This window comes from Macrobrachium nipponense, chromosome 6 (genome assembly GCF_015104395.2).
Source record: "Macrobrachium nipponense isolate FS-2020 chromosome 6, ASM1510439v2, whole genome shotgun sequence".
In the NCBI taxonomy this organism is placed as follows: domain Eukaryota; kingdom Metazoa; phylum Arthropoda; class Malacostraca; order Decapoda; family Palaemonidae; genus Macrobrachium; species Macrobrachium nipponense.
The window spans coordinates 16,198,503-16,220,276 of record NC_061108.1 but is presented as its reverse complement, the minus strand read 5'-3'; the positions used below and the strand labels follow the sequence as shown (position 1 = coordinate 16,220,276).

General features: G+C 37.2%; 1 protein-coding gene across 1 annotated transcript; it reads right to left on the bottom strand.

Moving 5' to 3' along the window:
• Positions 1–20,867: 20,867 nt before the first annotated feature.
• LOC135216441 (protein FAM200A-like) lies at positions 20,868–21,680 on the bottom strand. Its single transcript, XM_064251812.1, has one exon. It carries the CDS (start codon positions 21,678–21,680, stop codon positions 20,868–20,870), a length of 813 nt encoding a protein of 270 aa, XP_064107882.1.
• Positions 21,681–21,774: the final 94 nt, after the last annotated feature.

Here is a 21,774-nt window from a genome sequence, read left to right as displayed (position 1 = left end):
AGCAACCTGTGAGAATGTGAGGAAATACAAATCCTGCCCCTGGAAAACAAAGCAACAAATTTGAGCTTGAAAACCGGAGAGAAATTCATGACTATGCATACAGGTAAACTGTCTGCCAGCCAAAGCAACGCAGAAAATAACGATCGAGGAGAAACTGTTTGGAAACGACTAATCAGATTCAAGTGTGGGAAAGACGATACATTGATTAATTGCACATTGCGTTCCGAGGGAAGAATAAAAGTGGTTCAAAACTACGTCGTTTAGCAAGAAGACAAGATGAATGCAATACATATTAAAGACATAACACACATAAGAATATTAGAATGAGAGTCTCTGGTATGTCCCCCATCAGCATAAAAAGAGTAGGAACTGAAGTTAGTAATTGCTGCAGCCTAGAACAACTCAGAAGCTTTGCTTTTATAACATAAGGTGTGATGAGTCAGCAGTTCTGACAACTGATCACTGACGAAAGAAAAAAGGACAAGTGAGGAATGGTTCAATGAGTAGTAAGTAAACGAATACAAGTGCGTCAGACATATGTGCAAGGAAAATGGACCTTTAATAAAAGATAAAGAAAGAAAATAAAAAGATAGATTGCATGCTAAGAGAAACCAGAACGCACTGAAATGCAGCTTAGGTAACTTCGCTGAAAAAGGCACAAAAGAACTGGTGAGGCCACCTTATTTGGGACTTTGAGCGGAATCTGGTGTAGTATGACCTGTGACCCACAGGATAGATGGAAAGGAAATTTTTTTTTAACATTATAGTTTTGGATGAAAATAGGCTAATTAAAGATGCATGAGGGATTGGCTTCTGTTGCTAGGGAGAGGCCTTGGCTCATACCAGGCCTCACCTTTACCACTGTTGGCATAAGCCTAATTGATTCAAACCAGGTGAATATATAATAAAATAATAATTCACTATGGAACAGCTTTGACCCAAGAGCTTAGTAACAATACTCTAAAAACAATATGGAAATGGAATGGTTGAGAATATCTGTAAAGTAAAAATACTGAAAAAAGAAGAAACAAATGAATGAAGAGATCGTAAAGCTCATGAGAATCATTAAGAAAGAAGAAAGCTAGACTCAGCAGGGTGGATCTGAAGGCTACTTTCCGGGAAAACACCAGGATGAGATCTACATTCAAGCAGAACTTTTGAAAACAGTACTAAACATCACATCTAATAAATTGAAATGATGACCGTAAAGGCTCGTAATATATCGCTGCGGAGTAACAAATAAGCAAGAAAATATTAAGGAGCTATGAGGCTTAAGACTAATACGTTTCCGGTGGAAATGTTGGTTGTGAAAAGGCATTACACCATCTTGTAACACTAAACGAAAAAGGGAGTTTGATCACCTGTCACTCAGAGAATAATGTAGAGTGGGTAAACCTTGGAGGAATAATTTTCATTATTCCTCCAAGGGGCAAACAGGACGCAGAAGATTAAGTTATGCTACAGAAGCTGGGCCGCTGGTATAGTGGTTAGCGTCGTGGTATGCCACTCAGATGTGGCGGATTCGCGTCTCCCCCGGGCTATGAGAAAAATCACTGGCTCTGTATCATGATAAGTTACTGCTGCAGTGTGGGGTCTGCGGTAGGAGGTTAAAACCTACATTCTTTGGAAGCTTTAATTTCGAGTCAATGGCCCCTGTGTGCTTGTTCCTTGCAAATAGGTTTATTCTACTGAAATAATAATTCATAATAATATAATTATAATTTTATGTAAGATTATGGTCTTATATCGACTTATTTATTTACAAGGAACTATCATTAAGTTGTATTATATGCAGGAAAGTGTGATAGTCGAGGATTGGCTACAAACATTCAAAATATGATACGTACTGGAATCCACACTGTAGAAGATTAGGGACCACGACTCCACGTAGATCGTGGTAGAAAGAGCAGAATATAAAGTCTAACGCTTATATCCTAACAGTTAGCTGTAATAACGTTAATGGGAAAAAAAGGACTGTTGTTATGCGCAGTTAAAGAAGTGCAGTCAGTTTAAAGGTCGCTCAAATCGTCCGTCCCAACCGTCACCACCTCCACCCGATCAAATTACAAGGGCAAGCAAATGCCTTGCAAGAAGAATATCTTACAATCAGTGAGATGTGAAATGAGGAAGATTAGTTAGAAGCCAATAAGACAGCACAAAAATCAATAGGTAGGCTATACCTTCGTCAAGCATCCAGATAAAAAAAAAAGAAATGAAAAACTCTCGTCATCCACATGTGACTTCCTTGATAGTCAAGATACCGCAGCAGCTAAGATTCACGTGAGACAAGCAAGCTGATACAACTAAAGAGGGAAGATTATGACAGGCTAGATAAGAGGATAACTATATCTCGTAATTCAGAGAAACCAGATGCATAAATACAATTCAAAACGGGGGTGATGAGACAACCATATCTAGGTACTCCTACAGGAAATGACAAATCCATGGAAAATGCAGTCAGTCGCTATTACAGTTTTTTTGGGGTTAGAGAGAGACCAGAGATAAGCATTGCTAAAAGTCAAAAGATTACAATACTTTACCTTAAATTAGAAGAAAAAAATATTATCATGGTTACACAAGGTGAAAAAAATTAAACATAACATATCAACGATGTCCTGTTAGATGAAGAAGTTTTTCATGAATGATGACGTGTCGTTATAATACTTCTGCTCTCGGGATGGAATACAAATTTTAGGCCAAAAGTCAAGCGCTGGGACCTATGAGGTCAATCAACGCCGAGGAAAGATTGAGTTTAAAAATGCTTTAAATGCCTAATAGGAAGAAAACCTCTCAATTGTTAAGAGAGGGTAGAGAGATGGGAGAAAGAGAATAGGGTCCGGAGTGACGAAGCAAGGAACCTTAAGTAATGCCCGCAGGCCTGCAATGCACCGCGTGAGATGCACTGCGGCGTTACCATATATCTATGGGCGTTACCCCTCTATATATACGGGGAGATTTTTGGCCTCTATCCAGTGTTTAAGCAGGAAATAGGAGTGGCTGAAGAAAATGCTTGGAGAAGGTCACACATTCAGAGTGGACTACCCTGCTAGTACGAGTAATGAATATAATTGGAATTATAGATGATCTGGTGATAACTTATAAACGTTTTATCCTTCAATAGAGACCACAGCTCACCAACCTTACCCGGCAGTTTGCAATGCTATCTGGCTGTAAATTTTCGTTCTAAGAATGGAGTCAGAAAAGTAGTTCAAGATCTCATAGTTCTTGCAAAGAAGCAAGTCTAATAATGGACTGCAAGCATTCAAACTGATCTTGCCAGTTGGATTTTATATTGTGAAGGACATTTTCTATTAGCGACAGGAAGGTTACAAGGGTGTTATCAAAGTACGAAGAGATAACTGTAGCGATGAAGTGCTGCCCGTAGAGTGTTTAAGTTACTTAATCGATGGAATGATATCCTTATAAAATGGTAACACTTGAGTCATTCCGGGTTCGGAAGCGTAGATTAGTTACTTATTATCTGATAATGGATCTCGTAAATTTTATGGTTCCTTTAAAAGAGACTTAGCCACGACTGCACATCGAGACACTAGAATTCAGTGATTCCCAACCTTTATATACCTTAACCAACCGAAACCATTTTTCATGTCCCAAGAAGGAACCTTTATCCACAGGCACTCATATATATATATATATATATAATATAATATATATATATTTATTAATATACACACACACCACAACAACCACACAAATATATATAATATAATATATATATCTATATATATATATATATATATATATATATATATATATATATACATATGCCATTATCAGGGGTTCCGCAAAAAATATTGAAATAAATGTGTATTGCAAATGACGCTGATCTGATTTTATACAGCTCGAATAGCAGTGGTAGATATTATATGACACACACACACACACACACACACACACACACATACATATATATATATATATATATATATATATATATATATATATATATATATTGTTCAAGATTTTAGCTAGAAACAAGGAAAGGATTAATCTTTAACCCAAGTTTAAGGTATTTATACGAGTTGCCCCTTCGACTTTGTAGGAATCCATTCTCCTTTTTCTTTTGAAAAGCTATCCTCTTCTCCCATTGGTTGTTGGAATATCCTCTGCAGGCCTATTGGGCAGAGCTATCCAGGAGACCTTACCTTACAGACCTTACAGTTCGTTCGGGTTGCCCCAGGTCCCTCAGTGTGAGGCGCCTCTAATGTCTACCAGAGAGTTGCTAGTACATCTTCCGGTATATTTTGCATCTTCCAATCTTGGATGGTCTGGGATGCAGTTTAGATATTTGTCGAGCTTATTCTTAAACACATCTACGCTCACTCCTGATATATTCCTCAGATGAGCTGGCAACGCATTGAATAGACGCTGCATTATCGATGCTGGTGCGTAGTGGATTAATGTCCTGTGTGCTTTCCTTATTTTTCCTGGTATAGTTTTGGGCACTATTAATCTACCTCTGCTTGCTCTTTCTGATATTTTTAGTTCCATGATATTTTCTGTTATTCCTTCTATCTGCTTCCATGCCTGAATTATCATGTAGCGTTCTCTTCTCCTTTCTAGACTATATAATTTTAAGGATTGTAGTCTTTCCCAGTAGTCTAGGTCCTTAACTTCTTCTATTCTAGCTGTAAAGGACCTTTGTACACTTTCTATTTGTGCAATATCCTTTTGATAGTGTGGGTACCATATCATATTGCAATATTCAAGTGGACTACGAACATATGTTTTATAAAGCATAATCATGTGTTCAGCTTTTCTTGTTTTGAAGTGCCGTAACAACATTCCCATTTTTGCTTTACATTTTGCCAACAGAATGGCTATTTGATCATTGCATAACATGTTCCTATTCATCATCACACCAAGGTCTTTAACTGCTTCCTTATTTGTGATTGTCTCATTATTAGGTCCCCTATATGCATATAGCTTTCCTTCTCTGTCTCCATAATTATTGATTCAAATTTATCAGAGTTAAATACATCCTATTTACCTCTGCCCAATCATATACTTTGTTAAGGTCTCTTTGTAGAGCGTTCCTATCTTCATCACAAGTAATTTCTCTACTTATTCTTGTGTCATCAGCGAAACTACTCACTACCGAATCCTTAACATTACTGTCTATGTCTTCAATCATAATAACAAACAATATTGCAGCTAGCACCGTACCTTGTGGCACACCGGATATTACCTTGGTTTCATCCGATTTCTCATCGTTTGCAATAACTATCTGTTTTCTGTTGTGTAAAATTCTTTTAACCATCTTCCTACTTTATCTACGATATTGTGTTTTCTAATTTTCTTTGCTAATATATTATGGTCTACTTTGTCAAAAGCTTTTGCAAAGTCTAGATAAACCACATCTGTTTCATTTCCGCTTTTCATATTTTTGAATATGTTCTCACGGTGGACTAACAGTTGGGTTTGTGTACTTTTTCCGGGTACGAAACCGTGTTGTCCTATATTAAACAAATTATTTTTTATTAAATGTTTCATAATATTTTTCTTCATTACCCTTTCATACACTTTCATAATATGTGATGTTAGACTCACAGGCCTATAATTACTTGCCTCTAGTCTTGATCCACTTTTGAAAGTAGGGGTAATATATGCTAATTTTGTGCTCATCATAAATCTTGCCTGTATCTACACTTTGTCTTAATAATATTGCAAGTGGCTTTGCGATAGAATGAACTACTTTCTTTAACAAAATAGCAGGGACTCCATCCGGCCCTGCAGCAGCTCCATTTTTAATTTCATTAATTGCCTGCACAATATCAGCTTCATTAATTTCTATGTCAGCTAAATATTCACTATTTTCGTCCCTTACTTCTATATCATTATCTTCATTATCTATTCTAGGGGTGAATTCTCTCTTATATCGTTCTGCCATTATGTTGCAAATTTCCTTTTTTTCATTCGTTAATCTCCCTTCAATTCTCAGAGGGCCTATTTCTATTCTTCTTTTATTCATCTTCTTCGCATATGAGTATAATAGTTTGGGGTTTGCTTGATATTTAATAGGGTTTTTTCTTCCAAGTCCCGTTTTTCATTTTCTTTTGATTGTATAATCTTTTTGTTTCTGCATTTTCTATCTTACTTTTTAGTTCTATAACTTTCCATGCATTTTTTTCTTTTGCAAGACCTTTTTTCCACTTTCTGATTTTCTGGAACAAGATCCTTCTGTCTCTTGGTATGCATGAATGATGTTTACTTTTCTTCTTCGGTATATATTTATCCACTATTTTCTCCAATATTTTATATAATATCTCCGTATTTACCCTTATGTCATCACTTACGAAAATGTTATCCCAATCTTTGTTTAATTCTTCATTAATTTCTGACCATTTTATATTTTTACTGTAGAAGTTGTATTTTCCATATCCTTCCCACTTTTTCATTTCTTGCTTATCTCTATTTCACTTGCTTTGGAATGAACTGTTAATTCTATGACATTATGGTCTGAAATACTCGCATTATAAACTATTATTTCTTTAACATAATTCATCTCGTTCACAAATACTAGGTCTAAAGTATTTTCCTTTCTTGTTGGCAGGTGATTTATTTGTTGAATGTTGTATTCTAGTAGCATATCTAATAGCTTTTAAATTGCCTCTTATCTTCTGCACTACTATTACTCTCTTTTTTATATGTATAAGTACAACCACAATCTCCTATTCGTTCTTTCCATTCTACGAAAGGAAAGTTGAAGTCACCAGGTAGGAGAATAGTCCAGTCCTTGTGATTTCTACATATATCATCCAATTTTTCAATTATTAAGTCAAACTCTTTAGTATTAGGAGGTCTATATATTACTATGTTCATCAATTTTTCAGATTCAAATTCTACCGCTATTAGTTCACATTCTGAGTTACTATATTTCTCATATATTTTTCCTTGTTTTTTGTCTTTCCCATATATTGCAGTTCCCCCTTGATTCCTATTTTTTCTATCTGATCTATAAGTTTGGAACCCTTTTATTTGATCATCATTCCCAGTCTCTTGGGAATACCAGGTTTCACTTATATTCATTATATCTATTTTCTTTTCATTTTGGGTTAGTTCTTCTAAGTACTCTATTTTTCTTTTTGAGTTTCTCGTAACTAAACCCTGCGCATTCATCACTATGATGGTTTGCGTGTTTTCTCCTTCATTTAATATTGGTAGTAATAAGGATTTTCCCATGTCTCTTTCCTGTTCTGGTATGTTGTTCTTTTTTCATTTCCAGAAATTCTGACATTAAAAAATCCAACTTTCCATAATATTTGATCTTCCTTCATCATAATTATTCATTTTGTGTCTGAATCTGCAATTTTCTCCGTTTCTGCAATATCCTCTTGCATAATAAATACAGTTATTATCTCTTGAGTAGAATTTCGGAGCTGATGCTTTGAAATTTTTTGCTGACACCTCTGCATATCTCATTGGTGGTTTGCTTTTCTCTTTTACCTGATATTCTTGATTTCTCTCTTTATTTGTTTCTTTCTTATTTTGGATTTTATTACTTGGTTGGTTATTTATTTGATTATGATTCATGGCTACAGGGTGCATATATTTGCATTTTTTGTCGAACTTACATCCTTTTCCTTCTTTTAGGTTTTTACATATTTTTGGATGCAGATCTCTGCAATCATCCCCATAGCCATCTAAGTATGCACATTTACCATATATTTCATAGTTTTGACATACCTTAGGATGTTTGTAGTAACATCTTTCTCCAAATCTGCAATTCCCTCTTTTCAAAAGGTTGCAGATTTTGTCTTTCTTGTCTATATTTTCCTCTTTCCCGTCATTGTGTAGATCTGGGTAGAGCCTCTTCGGGATTTGCTTTTCTGTTGTCATATCGTAATTTATTTCTTCGTAGGTATGCTGCTTTATTGCCTCATATGTAGTATCAATGAGTATCTCTGCATCCATACTTTTATCTTGTTCTTTGTTTTCCTTATTTTTTTCTGTCATTTCATTTTTGTTTACTTCTCTTCCGTTTTCCTCTTCTTCTTTTTCTTCTTCTTCTTCCTCTTCCTCTTCTTCTTCATCCTCAACTATTTGTACATTCAATCTTGATTTAATAACATTGTCTATCCATGATAGACATGTTGAACAAAAAATTCTTGTATCTTTTCTCAAATCTTGCATTACCTCAGCACACTTGAAAAGGCCTGGAATCCAGGAGAAAGGTCTCAGAAGAACACCAGACCTCGGAGAGGCCAGCTCTCTTGCCCCTGACCAGACACCGCCCCCCATCCTCTCCTGGGCCTGCTTTCCATGGTTTGGGAAGCCCAAGTATACTTTTAACAGTCCATAGTGTTGCGACTTAGAGAAGGAGGCAACCAGCTTCATCACAAAAAGGTGCTGTAAGGGAATTTCCATTTCAACCAGGGAATTGTTTTATCATTGCCTGTATTTCATTTCATTTTCCAAGGCAACTTGTGCAGTGTTTCATTCCCCTTCGCCATCTGGGCTCAATTCTGTAATTACTTCCCTGTGATACCAGTAACATTCCCCTAATGAATTAAAGCCACGAAATAGTTTCTGCTGTGTAAATTTCCCAGTCATTTCATTTCCCCCGGAGTGGCCTTTTGATTGAGAGAAACAGTGAGTAGAGTTCACCCCACGTGTGCCCTGCCTCATACCTATCCCTCTCTACTTCCAGACAAACGCTGTGCCTGGCTGTGGTAGAACTTGGAAGTCCTTCAAGCTTGCAATTTTGCTCCGTTGCACAATTTTCCTAAACACGTGACCAGGGCTGCACCTCCCATGTGTCCGGGTAGACTGAGAGAAGTTCTCCTACCCTTGTGTTTCCTGGACCTCTGTAAATTTATGTAAATACAGCGCTTCTTTTAAAACTAGAGTCCAGCTTTTATGTAAAAATTCCTCCCTCTTCAACCTTTTTTTTTTCTTGTTCAAACCCCTTGTACTCTAGTCAAGTCCTAAATCTTCAATGTAAGAGTATTTTCTGGGAGGAGACGAGGTGGAATTTTGAATAATATATATATATATATATATATATATATATATAGATATATATATATATATATAATTATTATAATATGTCATATAATATCTACCACTGCTATTCGAGCTGTGTAAAATCAGATCAGCGTCATTTGCAATACACATTTCTTTCAATATTTTTTGCGGAAACCTTGATAATGGTATGAGGAACCCCAGGGTTTCACGGAACCCTGGTTGGGAATCACTACGCGGCTAGATGCTTGACAAACAAGTAAAATACCCCGTTGTTAGACACACCATCATAGCTAACTTTAACCTTAAATAGATAAATAAAAAAAATACTAATGCTAGAGAGCTGCAATTTGGTATACTTGATGATTGGAGAGTGGGTGATAAACATACCAATTTGCAGCCTTCTAGCCTCAGTAGTTTTTAAGATCGGAGGCCGGACAGACAAATTACGGACGGACAGAAAAATAGCCATCCCAACAATTGTCTTTTGCAGACACTAAAAAACGTTACAGGACAGAAAAGTGGAAAGGAGTGTACTACTGTTGGTTTTCAGTATCCGAGGCCTTAAGTTTCTAGAAAAAAACAAAAAAACAAAGGGCGATCGGAAAGGAAAACACATTTTGAACATCTTTCCTTATATACACTGCAGATAAGAAAGGATTCTCATACAAAAATCCTTTTGTACTACAGTACAAATCAGAAGACTGGTATTAGTAAAATGTGCAAAAAAGAGAGAAAATTTTATAAGCTTTGTATTTACTGAAAAAAAATTTAGCTTATAATTCAATAATAAAAACAAAATCTAGGATTAGACCGTAGAAAATAATGTTTTCTTTAACATACAGCCTGAACAAATCCACATGACGGTTTTCAGACATTGCAGACCCTCTGTAAAATATCTGTGTAGAAGCCTTGTTTCTGAAAATGCTAAAATAATCAGAAATACGTTACCAGTCTACATAAAAATGCTGACAAATACTTTCACTATAATATTTTAGGCTTGTCTGAATGCCAAAGTGGGCGGAGTTTCGTGTCTGAACGATCTCGGCGGGAATCTGTCACGACCACGGTCTAGTAATAGTAAATATACCTAGACCGTGGTCACGACCAGGTTGCTGGCTTGCGACTTATGTCTGTCATGCACAGATCGTTCAATGCATGGGGTTTGTCTGCCGATATAACGCTATGGCGACGTCTCTTCTAGAGATGATGCCATGTCTTCTCGAGAAAAAATCTTTGTTCAGACTGAAGTCGGTGCGGAGATCTTTCATCCTGTACGAATAGTGAGTGTGTGGGTCGATAACGACAACCGTTCAGACAATCGTTCAGTGTATGGGGAGATCTTTAGTATTCAGTTTATGCTGACTTAACTTTCACAAACAGAGGGATCAGTGACCTTCTCCGTTCTGACTCCTCAGAATACGAAAGTAAACAACAAAACAACTGTAATGGTTTCTGAGAGATAAGAGACGACGTGAGATGGGGGACAGTAAAATAGTCCGTGCAGAGCATAGGAGTAAAGTAAGAAGACTAAAGAGAATGAATTCATCAGAAAAATGCGTGACTCGTCAGAAATGTAGACCGAGTCGAAGGTATCTGCGTCCGTGCTTGATGAGACACCATTGCTCTTAGCAACTGTAATCTTTTAGATTTAGTACATAATTTCAGGCACAGGTGAAAGCTCTGATAAAAAGTGTTTTTCTCCATTTATAAAACTAGATAGATTGTTTAGATTAACATGTGATAAAATAACTGATGCGGTGATCATTTTTAGATTATGTCCCATTATCAGTCCACTTCGTGTGGAGCTTTATTTTTATTATTGAGTATATATATATATATATATAATATATATATATATATATATATATATATATACATATACACACACACACATATATATATATACATATATATATATAAAAATATATATATATATATATATATATATATTCCCTGTGTCGTCCTTCCCTCCAGCTATAAAAAAGAAAAATAAATAGAATTACACCCTGGTTCAGTAAAAAAAAAAAAAAAAAAAAAAAAAAAAAACACACACAGAAGAATTGCTTTCATTTCTTGAAATCCCTTAAGATCGGTTTTCTATTGAGAAAATATCTTCTGCTCAATAATCTTTGTTTCTAATCATAGACTGCAAAAGATGAGGAATATATAAATTTTGCCAAGATCTGTCGTGACTTGCGTGTTTTTTTTTCATTTGGCAAAGTATCCTCAAAAAATGAATGTGAAGTGCAATTCTAAACATGGCTCTGTTTGTTTGCTTAATTGTAGTCATGATAGTCATTATTCCCGATAAATCTTAACTTTTATACAGTGTTGAATTGAGCAAATTTAAATATTCAGAATACGTATGCTTCGTGCAGGTTTTATGCCTTTTGATAAACAAAGAATTAAGGGCCCCATACACTGTACGATTGTCTGAACGACTGTCGTTATCGACAAACACACATTAGTCAGACAGTCCAAACATTCTCCGCACAGATTTCAGTCTAGAAAAAGATTTTGTCTCGGGGAGACATGGCATCATCTCTAGAAGAGACGTGTGCGATAGCGTTATATCGGCAGACAAACGCATACATTGAACGACCCAAGGTGGAAGAAGAGTAGTACTTCTTCCACCATGGAACGACCTGTGAATGACAGACTTTAGTCGCAAGCCAGCAACCTGGTCGTGACAGATTCCCGCTGAGATCAATCAGACCACCAAACTCCGCCCACTTTTGCATTCAGACAAGCCCATAAACAACGTTTTTGCGAACGATACAGACAATCGCTCAGTGCATGGGGCCCTTTAGAGAGAGATGAACTATGCCCTGCTGGTGCCTCTCAGTCCAGAGTTGCTTTTGGGATGGCCCTTGGCACAATAAAAACAAAGGTATCTTGGTGTTTTCCCAAAATAGCGAAGCAGAGTTCATTTTTTTACTTGATGGGGGGTGGGGGGAGATAGGGCTCAGCTCTTTTCGAAAAATTGGTATCATTGAACTTACAAATGAATTACAAATTATCACAAGTAAAGAATGCGACAGAGTTTCCTCGGCGCAATCGAGTTTTCTGTACAGCGATCAGCTCCCCCCCCACCCCACCCTCCATTAGTCAAGTGAAGATGCGTCGGCGGTAGACGCACGATCCAAGTAAAAGAAAAACTATTGAGGCTAGAGGGCTGCAAATTGATATGTTGATCATCCACCCTCCAATTATCAAACGTACCAAATTGCAGCCCTCTAGCCTCAATAGTTTTTCATTGACTTAAGGTTAAGGTTATCCATGGACCGTGCGGTGCCAGTCGCCGATGCATCTTCACTTGCCGTTACTTCCTTTGGTACTGGAATGGAACGAGCAACTGCAACAGGAATTCTATATTCTATATAATATATTACTATATTATAGTAATAGCTTTTGTTCATTACCACCTGTCAAAGTTGGCATTGAAGACTGATAACAACAGTTACGCTAGAAATATTGGTACTATAGTAGATTCACATCACCCGTGCATCTGATGTCTAGACCAGTCCCTTATGATGCTCCTGATTGGCTGTTGATAAGCCAATCGCAGGGCTGGAAACTCTCAGTCTCTCGAGAGAGAATTCACATACGCAGGATGTACGTTCCACCTCTCCTGAGGTTTACTTTTGAAAGATGTATCCCTCAGAAGAGGTGGAGCATTCATCCTGCCAATGTGAACTCTCGAGAGAGACTGAGAGTTCCCAGCCTTATGATTGGCTTATTAACAGCCAATCAGGAGCGTCGTTAGGGACTGGTCTAGACATCAGATGCACGGGTGATGTGAATCTACTATAGGTCTAGTCTTACCTAAAAAAAAAGGAAAGAAAAAGACATCGATAACTCTCTATCATTAGTAATATTCAGTACCGACAAGAACCGAACTTTTGATTTCACATCTAATTGACCTTGCTAATCAGGGTTTCTTATTCATAACCAATGGCGTATCATTTATTTTCAGCTACCGAAGAGAAATTACTCCATCTTATTCCCAAAGCTGTTTACGATTTTCGAGTCATTTAACCAAAATCTAATTAATACCTGGGGATCAACTACCCATTGTTAGGTTCTAGTGCACATCGACAGCTGTCAAATAATGGTGCGAAATTTTTGTTAAATATAGTCTATATTATAAAAGAAATGTACTATATTAAGCCTAATTAACAGATTTTACCTAGAACATTATCTTCCCCAAGCTTTGGGAGAAGTTAAAATTACTGCCATTTGTGAAACCTGGAAAAGATCCATTCAAAACAGAAAATGATCGTCCTATTGCATTGACATCTTGTTTGTGTAAGATCATGGAAAAAATGGTGAACACACGATTGATGTGGTACTTGGAAAGAGGTAAATGTCTGTCGCCTGCTCAGTGTGGTTTTCGGAGTATGCACTCCACAACTGATGTATTGGTACGAATGGAATCTTCAATATGTGAAGCTTTTGCCAACAAGCAGCATCACATCACTGTTTTCTTTGATCTAAAGAAGGCTTACGATACAACATGGAGGTATGGCATTTTGAGGGTCCTTTATGAATGCAACCTGAGAGGCAATTTGTCCCTGTTTATTAAGGCTTTTTTAAAAATTAGGATATTTCAGGTTCAGGTTGGAGCAACAATGTCAGATGTGTTCAATCAAGAAGAAGGAGTACCACAAGGAAGTGTTTTAAGTGTAACCTTGTTCGCCTTGGTAATCAATGGGGTTTCTAAAATAATTCCCCAGATATAACATATACTCTTTTTGTTGATGACCTATCGATTTCCTTTGCAGCATCAAGGATGGCAGTGACTGAACGCCGCCTTCAGCTCTGCATTGATAATATAGTAAAGTGGGCTGAGTCTAATGGTTTTAGATTTTCTGCCAGTAAAACGGTAACTATGCACTTTTGTCGTATAAGGGGAATCCAGCCTGATCCAGATCTATTCATTCATAGGCAGAGAATTCCATGTGTTGGTGAAACAAGGTTTCTTGGCTTGATTTTTGATAGCAAGCTGACCTGGATTCCACATCTGAAATATATTAAGGCAAAATGCTTGAAAGCAATGAATTTGCTGAAAGTCTTGTCTCACACTTTGTGGGGTGCAGACCGAACTCAAATGTTGAGATTATATAAAGCCTTGGTCTTTTCAAAATTAAGTTATGGGTGTGAGGTGTACACTTCTGCGAAGCCAAATAGCCTTAAAATGCTCAACTCAATTCATCACGGAAGAATACGGTTGTGTACTGGAGCATTTAAATCATCTCCCACCGAGAGCATGCTGATGAGGTGCCACTGGATCTTCATTATAAGCGCCTGCTGGTTCGGAGCTGGTATAGATTCCAGAGGCTACATAAGTCTTTAACCAGCATTTGTATGAGAAATGAAAGGCATTGGCAGTTTTATGAAAGTCACCCCAAGCAACCTCATCCATTCGCTTTTAGAGTAAATGTCATTGTCCGTGTATTAAATATGCCAAGAATCGAGATTTTACCAGCAAAATATTCAGTTAGTCCCCCCTGGAACTTTCCAGATGTAAAATTTTGTAGATATTTTAATTTTACCAAGACAGAATTGTCCAGTGAGGCCATGCGGTCAATATTTTTAGAACACTCTTTGCAACATGATAACTCCACTGCAGTTTTCACGGATGGCTCAAAGTCAGATGCAGGCGTCGGCTTTGGTGTAGCCTTCCCTGCTGTGGAGAGAAGCGGCAGGTTATCATCTGTTGCATCGATTTTTACAGCAGAATTATATGGAATTTTAAAGGCTTTAAAGGAAGTTTTAATTCGGGATGAAAATAATTTTATTATATATTGTGACTCAAGAAGTGTTCTTCAGTCGCTGGAATCTTTTAACCCTCTAAACCCTCTAATTTTAGATATATTGGAATGGCTGCTTTTACTAAAAAGAAGAGGGAAAGAAATCAAGTTCTGTTGGGTTCCTTCCCATGTTGGGGTGGCTAGGAATGAGAGAGCTGACAACTTCCAAAGTCTGCGGTCAGCTCCCCAGAACCCACAAGATGCCTAGTACCATATTGGGATTTGTACCCTCTAGTAGGTCAGAGAATTAAAAAATGTTGGCAGTCCCAGTGGGAGGATATTTTAACTAATCAAAAAATGCGCAGTATCACTTCATCAGTGTCTCCTTGGTCATATCCGTATATGCCAAGGAGACAAGAAACGATGTTGTGCAGATTGAGGATTGCACATACAAGAATCGCCCATGGGTTCTTGATACCCCATGAAAATCCTCCATTTTGCAATGATTGTACTGTATCTCTGACTGTGAGACATTTGCTGGTTGAATGTCCCAGACTTGGGAATTTGAGGCATAGGTTCCTGTCTTGGGATGTGATAGAGGAGGTAATTTTATCCTATCTACAATTCTTGGAAAGGATTGTAATATAGAGCAGTTATATATTTTTATGAGGGAGGCTAGCCTCCTCAACAAAATTTAGATTATATAATAGAATATCTATGTAAGAATTAATATATTTGAACAAATATATTTATATAAATATATTTTTAGATTTTTTATATTAAATTAATTTTAGATTTAATTCTACTTTCTATCTAAATTTATTTCGGTGTCAATAACCGAGATGTTGTGTCACCAGTTTTTAACAGACATAATCAATCAATCAATACTATATTATAGTCGATAAGGAATACGGGTGCTTCCAGACTCTGACCGTGTCCCTGTCTCCAGAGATGTGTAGTCCACCAACACAGTTAGGGCCTGAAAGTACTCGAGTTTTAGGGAAGATACTATGTAAATACTTACAAGTCAACAAGTTATATTCAGCAATCTTGTGGGATTCTTTTTCGATCTGCAGAAGAAAATTGAAAGAAGTTTTTGTTTGGTTCAAGAGCGAAGACATTTTGGTTGGTCAGGCATCTGAGAATTTCACAGGAGGGATTATATGACGGCAGTTTTGATGTTCCTTTTTTTGCGGGCGAACTACTAACTCATGTCACTTTTATAGTATATCTTAAGTATTTGCAGGTATTTGATACATACTACTGAAAAGATGATAAAATTTCCTTTCTAATGATACATATTAAAAAAGAAATTGTCTGCAGAATAAAGCCAACAGACTGTTCAATAACCGTCCCGCATTATTTTCACATTTTCAAGGCATCTGCTCTTTTAAATCACTTCTGTCATCATATAATAATTGATCACAGGTAACTAATACGTACCATTGGAAAGCTTATTGAATCGTCTTTCTTCTGACGTGTGTGATTTATATGACAAGAGTAACAACCTATTGTATGGAAACCGATTGTTCATAATGTAACCATAATGCAAAACTGTCCACATTTTAATCCAAGTACATCATGGTGGTGTAACTTTAAATGCTTTCTTTCAGTGAACGATAAATTCTATTTAGATAAACGATGTTGATGTTTTTAAAAGTATGTTAAATTGGCTTCATGGTGATGCACATGATAATAATGCATAATAGAATAATTCAAAATGCAGTATTACCTGAGAAGCACAAAATGCATCTTGTGTTGGGATAATTTGTTTTCAATTGATTATATGAACCCGAAGTTCCTTTCTTAAATGAAAGAGTCATGAGGCTTCTATGAAAACACAGACACTACTGTCATTATAAATGCCACGCATGCAATACACAGGAGGCCATTTGAAACTTTTCAAGATGTCACAAATCGTTATCTGCAAAAATCTGCCAGGTGTCCCTCCAGATACACCCACACTCCATTTTTGCTGTGATAAATACAATCACAGAGCGAACGTGGAAAAGAAGGATTACAGAAATTGTATGATACACAGAGTCATCTCACTACTGCAGCATTCCGTGAGTTTGTGTCTTCTTCAGAGAATAAAGCAGCTTTACTGTGTCTTTTGTCAGAGGCATGGTCAGATCCCTGATCAAATAGCCCTGTTCCTGTATGGCGGGTTCTCTGATGAGACTAAAACAGAGCTGGGAGCTACTCACAAAGAGGCAGATAACTCAGTAATTCTCTATGTACTTTATAGTGCTGAAGTGTTGGGTGTATACCGCATCATCATTCATGCAAATTACACTAATGTGATAGTTTTGCGTGTCTACTATTGTCCAACAAGACCCGTTAAAAGAACTCTGGGTGAAAAAAGAGCAAAATTACTTCGTACCTGTTCATGACTTCAGGAAAGCACTGGGGACAGCGGCGGATATAAGGGGGAGGGGGGAGGCTCACTATCCCAACCCACAAGGACCTGAAAATAAAGTTATATCATTTTTTATGCATGTATTTAATGTTTGTATTTTCCAACATACCTTCACCTGGTACTTCATTGTAAAGCTACGCCTGTTGGAAAATGCACACACACACACACACACACACACACACACACACACACACACACACACACACACACACATATATATATATATATATATATATATATATATATATATATATATATATATATATGTGTGTGTGTGTGTGTGTGTGTGTGTGTATATGATAATCCTAAGTAGTCCCCCATTCATGAAAGATTTCTAGATCCTCCACTGACTGGTAAAGCATATTTGTCTCCTGTTGCCCTTTCTTGTTATGCCTTTTCAGGTGAAGATGAAACTTCTTTCCTCTATGGGCTTGGAAAAAAGAGACTATGGAAAGCCTCGCCGCCACTGGTTAATGCAAATCCCTCTCAGGACATTGGCTGAGAACCAAGACGTGTTGGTGGTCCTGGTTCCTAAGTGAGCACTCCACAAACACAGTTGCAGGCACACTACACTGTTTATGACTTTTATGAGGTGCAGAGCTTTATTCCCTTAATTGTTTACTTTACTCATTATTTAGTTTAACTTTATTTTATGTTACTTCAAAATGTTTATTTTAATTCATGTCTATTATCCCTTTTTTACAACCAAATTAACCCCGAAAAATTACATATATTTCTAAATTAGATACGATCCAATATTTTTACTTTACTTTTACCCCAACTCCCTTTCATTTCTTCTTCTTTATAACTGAGGCAGAGCCGTGCTACTTTGCTTTAACATTCATCGCTTTCCAGGTTAAGAACACTCTTAATTTTGAGGGCTATCCTTATATATTCTCCCAGTTTTCTGTTAGGGGATATCAGTGTCCCTAAATGCAAATCTATCTCAGGACATTAGCTGAAAACCGAGACATGTTGATGGTGGATGATGATTTGATTGCTTCTTCTTTATCTTAGTAGGCGATCTGGCTTCTTTTACCTGAGCCAATGTACTCATTTGATTGCTTCTGGCAAGACGCTGGTTGTAGTACTGCATGCATCGAGTGGTCCTGCACGTAAGACTTCGAGGACACAAAAAGTTTTAGCTGGCAAGTCTGGATTTTTAATTTTCTATTTCCATCCTAATCCTACAAATGATGCATTCGTGCAACATATCGAACACGCTGCTTTAGCCACAATAATTAGAAAGTTGCCATATATATCAAAACCATTTGCTGTTATCTCATCCTATGGTTGGCTGCCTCAAGGAAGAAGTACAATAAAGCCAGTCTACATGACCATAAAAGCATTTCAGCCTAACCTCAAAACATACGTAAATTTTATGGGGAAAAAGAAACGAGCTGGACATTGCGCATGAACAATGATCCTCGTTACAGTAGATGTTATTATTGCTAAGGAAAAGTCGAGCTACTTACTTAGACACAGCAGAGGGTGACTCGGAATAAATTTATGTCATGTTTTGAAATGGCGTTTGCGGTTGCTTTTATGTTAAGATATACTTTAAGATTAGATAACAAAGTAATAAAATGCAGAATCGGGTCCGGCTTTGAATAATGTGCCGTGTTTTATTCACTTATCTTGCTGTAGACCTACCATGTTCATTGTTGACTGAATACTCTGGTGATTAGTTTTTCGTTTTTTTAATTCTTTGCGTTAAGATGACGCCAAGTCTTCTTTTTTTTCACTCCAGCATCACTGGACTGGGGTTGGTCAGGTTGGGGAAACTTAGTTTTTCAATGAAGATATTAAAAAAATGGTATACTCTTAGGACAACGCTTTTTCTATATTTTTATCCTATCTCATCATCAAGCCGCTTTGTTCCTTTAACCATTCTATAGAGCGTTCCGCGGCCTTTCCGCCGATGTATATCTCATGTAATTTTATTATTTGCATGTCTTGTCATCTTTAAATGTATGTCTGTAAGAAAACACGAATCCACTGTCTCAGAGTCATTTCTGCTCTCGGTGCGAGTCGGTACTACTTATCCGTCCGCACCTGTCTATGTCAACCCAGTTCGTCTATAATAAACTGATAACTTTCAACTGGATTCCAAGCCACGTTCCTTAGCAAAGAGCAGGTTACACACCAACAACATAAGTATCAAAATCAGCCACTCATTGACTCAACTAAAAAAGCAAATCCGCAGCATACTGCCCAGTGCAAGAGGAAAGCAAAGTCAGGAGAGCTATCTTTGGAGGGACGCATGGTAACACTGCGTCCCGGGCTTTGAATAACATCCTATTTCGAATATTAACGGTGTAATTCGCATACAGTAAATGATTAAAACACTTTTCAGTTGCAAATGTACACCAAGATATCCTTTTATTTACCTAAAACTTACACATAGCGTAACTATTTAAAGCCCGGGAAGCAGTGTTACCATGCGCGACCACCACAGGCGGATGGACAGATGGAAAAAAAAAAAATGAGTTTTTTTTTATATTCTACAACCACACGACATTCCTAAAGATATGTCACTAGCACCAGCAGTCATAATCCATCGGCTAAGACTTGGATACCAATGCACATGGCAAAGGATAGAAGGCGATCCCAAGCCGTGTAAATACTGTGAAAGAATTGCAGAAGAACCTCTAGAACACTACCTTTTAGACCAGGGGTTCTCAAACTTTTTTACTTGGCGACTCATAAAATTACTTCAAACATTTTGCGACCCCTCCAGGCAAAAAAATATTTTCCTCAGTGGAATATAGATTCTACTTATATATACATCTTGCTTTTATAACTGCGTATAAAACAAAATAAGTACGTATATAACCTGAACACATGCAAACTATATAAATAACATCCATACATACATACATATATGTGTGTGTGTGTGTTATGCACAAACACAAAAAGGATATTTGTGTGTTGAGTACATAAGTATGAGAGAGAGAGAGAGAGAGAGAGAGAGAGAGAGAGAGAGATTGTTTGTTTGCTTTGTTTTAAAACAGTTTTAAAGTGCAATACAATCTAACCTTGTTGAATTTAATGGGATGAATGGGCTTGTTTCTTTGAACATAACATCTCAAATCTCGGGGTGATATCGGAAACTGCAACTCGCTGATCATCTACATTCAATCGAGGTCGGTATTTATTCTTGATATACGTTAATGCAGAGAAGGTAGTTTCACAGAGATAAGTCGATCCAAACGGTGTTAAGATATTCAGTGCTGCCTTTGATAACCAGGATATTCCTCCGATACTGATATCCAAAACTCATTCAATCTTGTTGACCCAAACATGAGTCGTAAGGTTCTATCAGAAGATAATTCAAGCAGTGCTTCCTCGAGGTCAGATGATAAATGATTTCCAGGAGCAGTGAATGGCATCCGTATCCAATCATACTGTTCTAGATCTGACTCTTCTAAAAAGTATTTCTTGAAGTGATTAAGAAGATTTCAAAGATGATTAACTATTATTGGTTTCAAATTATCCAGACATAACTCATTTTCCTCTCCAAACTCTTCAAGTTCAGGAAACATTTCAATGTTACCCTCTTCAGCTCGTGAAATCCATCGCTCAAGCTTCTTTGAGAATGGATTTATCTTTTCGAACAATGACAAAATATTTGTGTTTGGGCCTTGTATGGAAAGATTTAACTCGTTAAGTTTATAAAAAAATGCATGATAAATACACTAGCTTTCCTAACCAGAGTGTGATTCCAGAAGGACTAGGAGGACCTCATCTCTCAGCTGATACAGCCGTGTGAAAACTTTTCCCCTGGAGAGCCATCTGATTTCTGTGTGAAGCAACAATGCTTCATGGTCTGAGCCCGTGTCTTTGCACAGTAAAGCAGCTGTATCAAAAACAGTTTTAAGTTCGGGAACAATGGCTTTGCAAGCGAGAGCTTCTCGATGAGTAATACAGTGAGTAAAACGTATATGAGGAGCTACATTATGTACCTTTGCTTTTAGTCCTTTCTTTTTACCTAACATTGCCCCGGCTCCATCTGTGCATATACCTACACACCGATCCCAAGAAAGTCCAAGCTCATGAAGTTTTTTATCTAATGCCATGAAAATATCATCTCCTGTACACTTTCCTTTTAGGGCAAGGGAAAAAAACATATCTTCATTCAATTTTCCATTGAAGCTATATCTTATAAATACAAGTAATTGAGAAGAACTAGAAATGTCGGTTGATTCATCTAATTGTAAAGCATAATTTACATTCTTAACTCTCTCCATCAACTGAATCAGTATGTCACTTGCAGTCTCACGAATTCGCCTACCAACCGCATTGTTTGACAGGGGTATGGATTCAAGTTCGCGAGCCATCTTTTCTCCATGAATAGCTCTACACATTGCCAGTGCAGCAGGTTTGATAAGCTCTTCTCCTATTATGTGTGGCTTTTTCCTCTGAGCAATAAGATATGCAACCTCACGTGATGCCATTTGAGCTTTGATAGGCAATGCAGCATTTTTTTTTATCACTTGCTTTTGTCCTTGTAGCTCCATTTTCTTGCGTCGGAAAAAATCTATTGGTTATTTGTGAATGGCTGGTGCTTGCGCTGCAGGTGTCTTTTCATTTTTGCTGGCTTTAAGCTTTCAT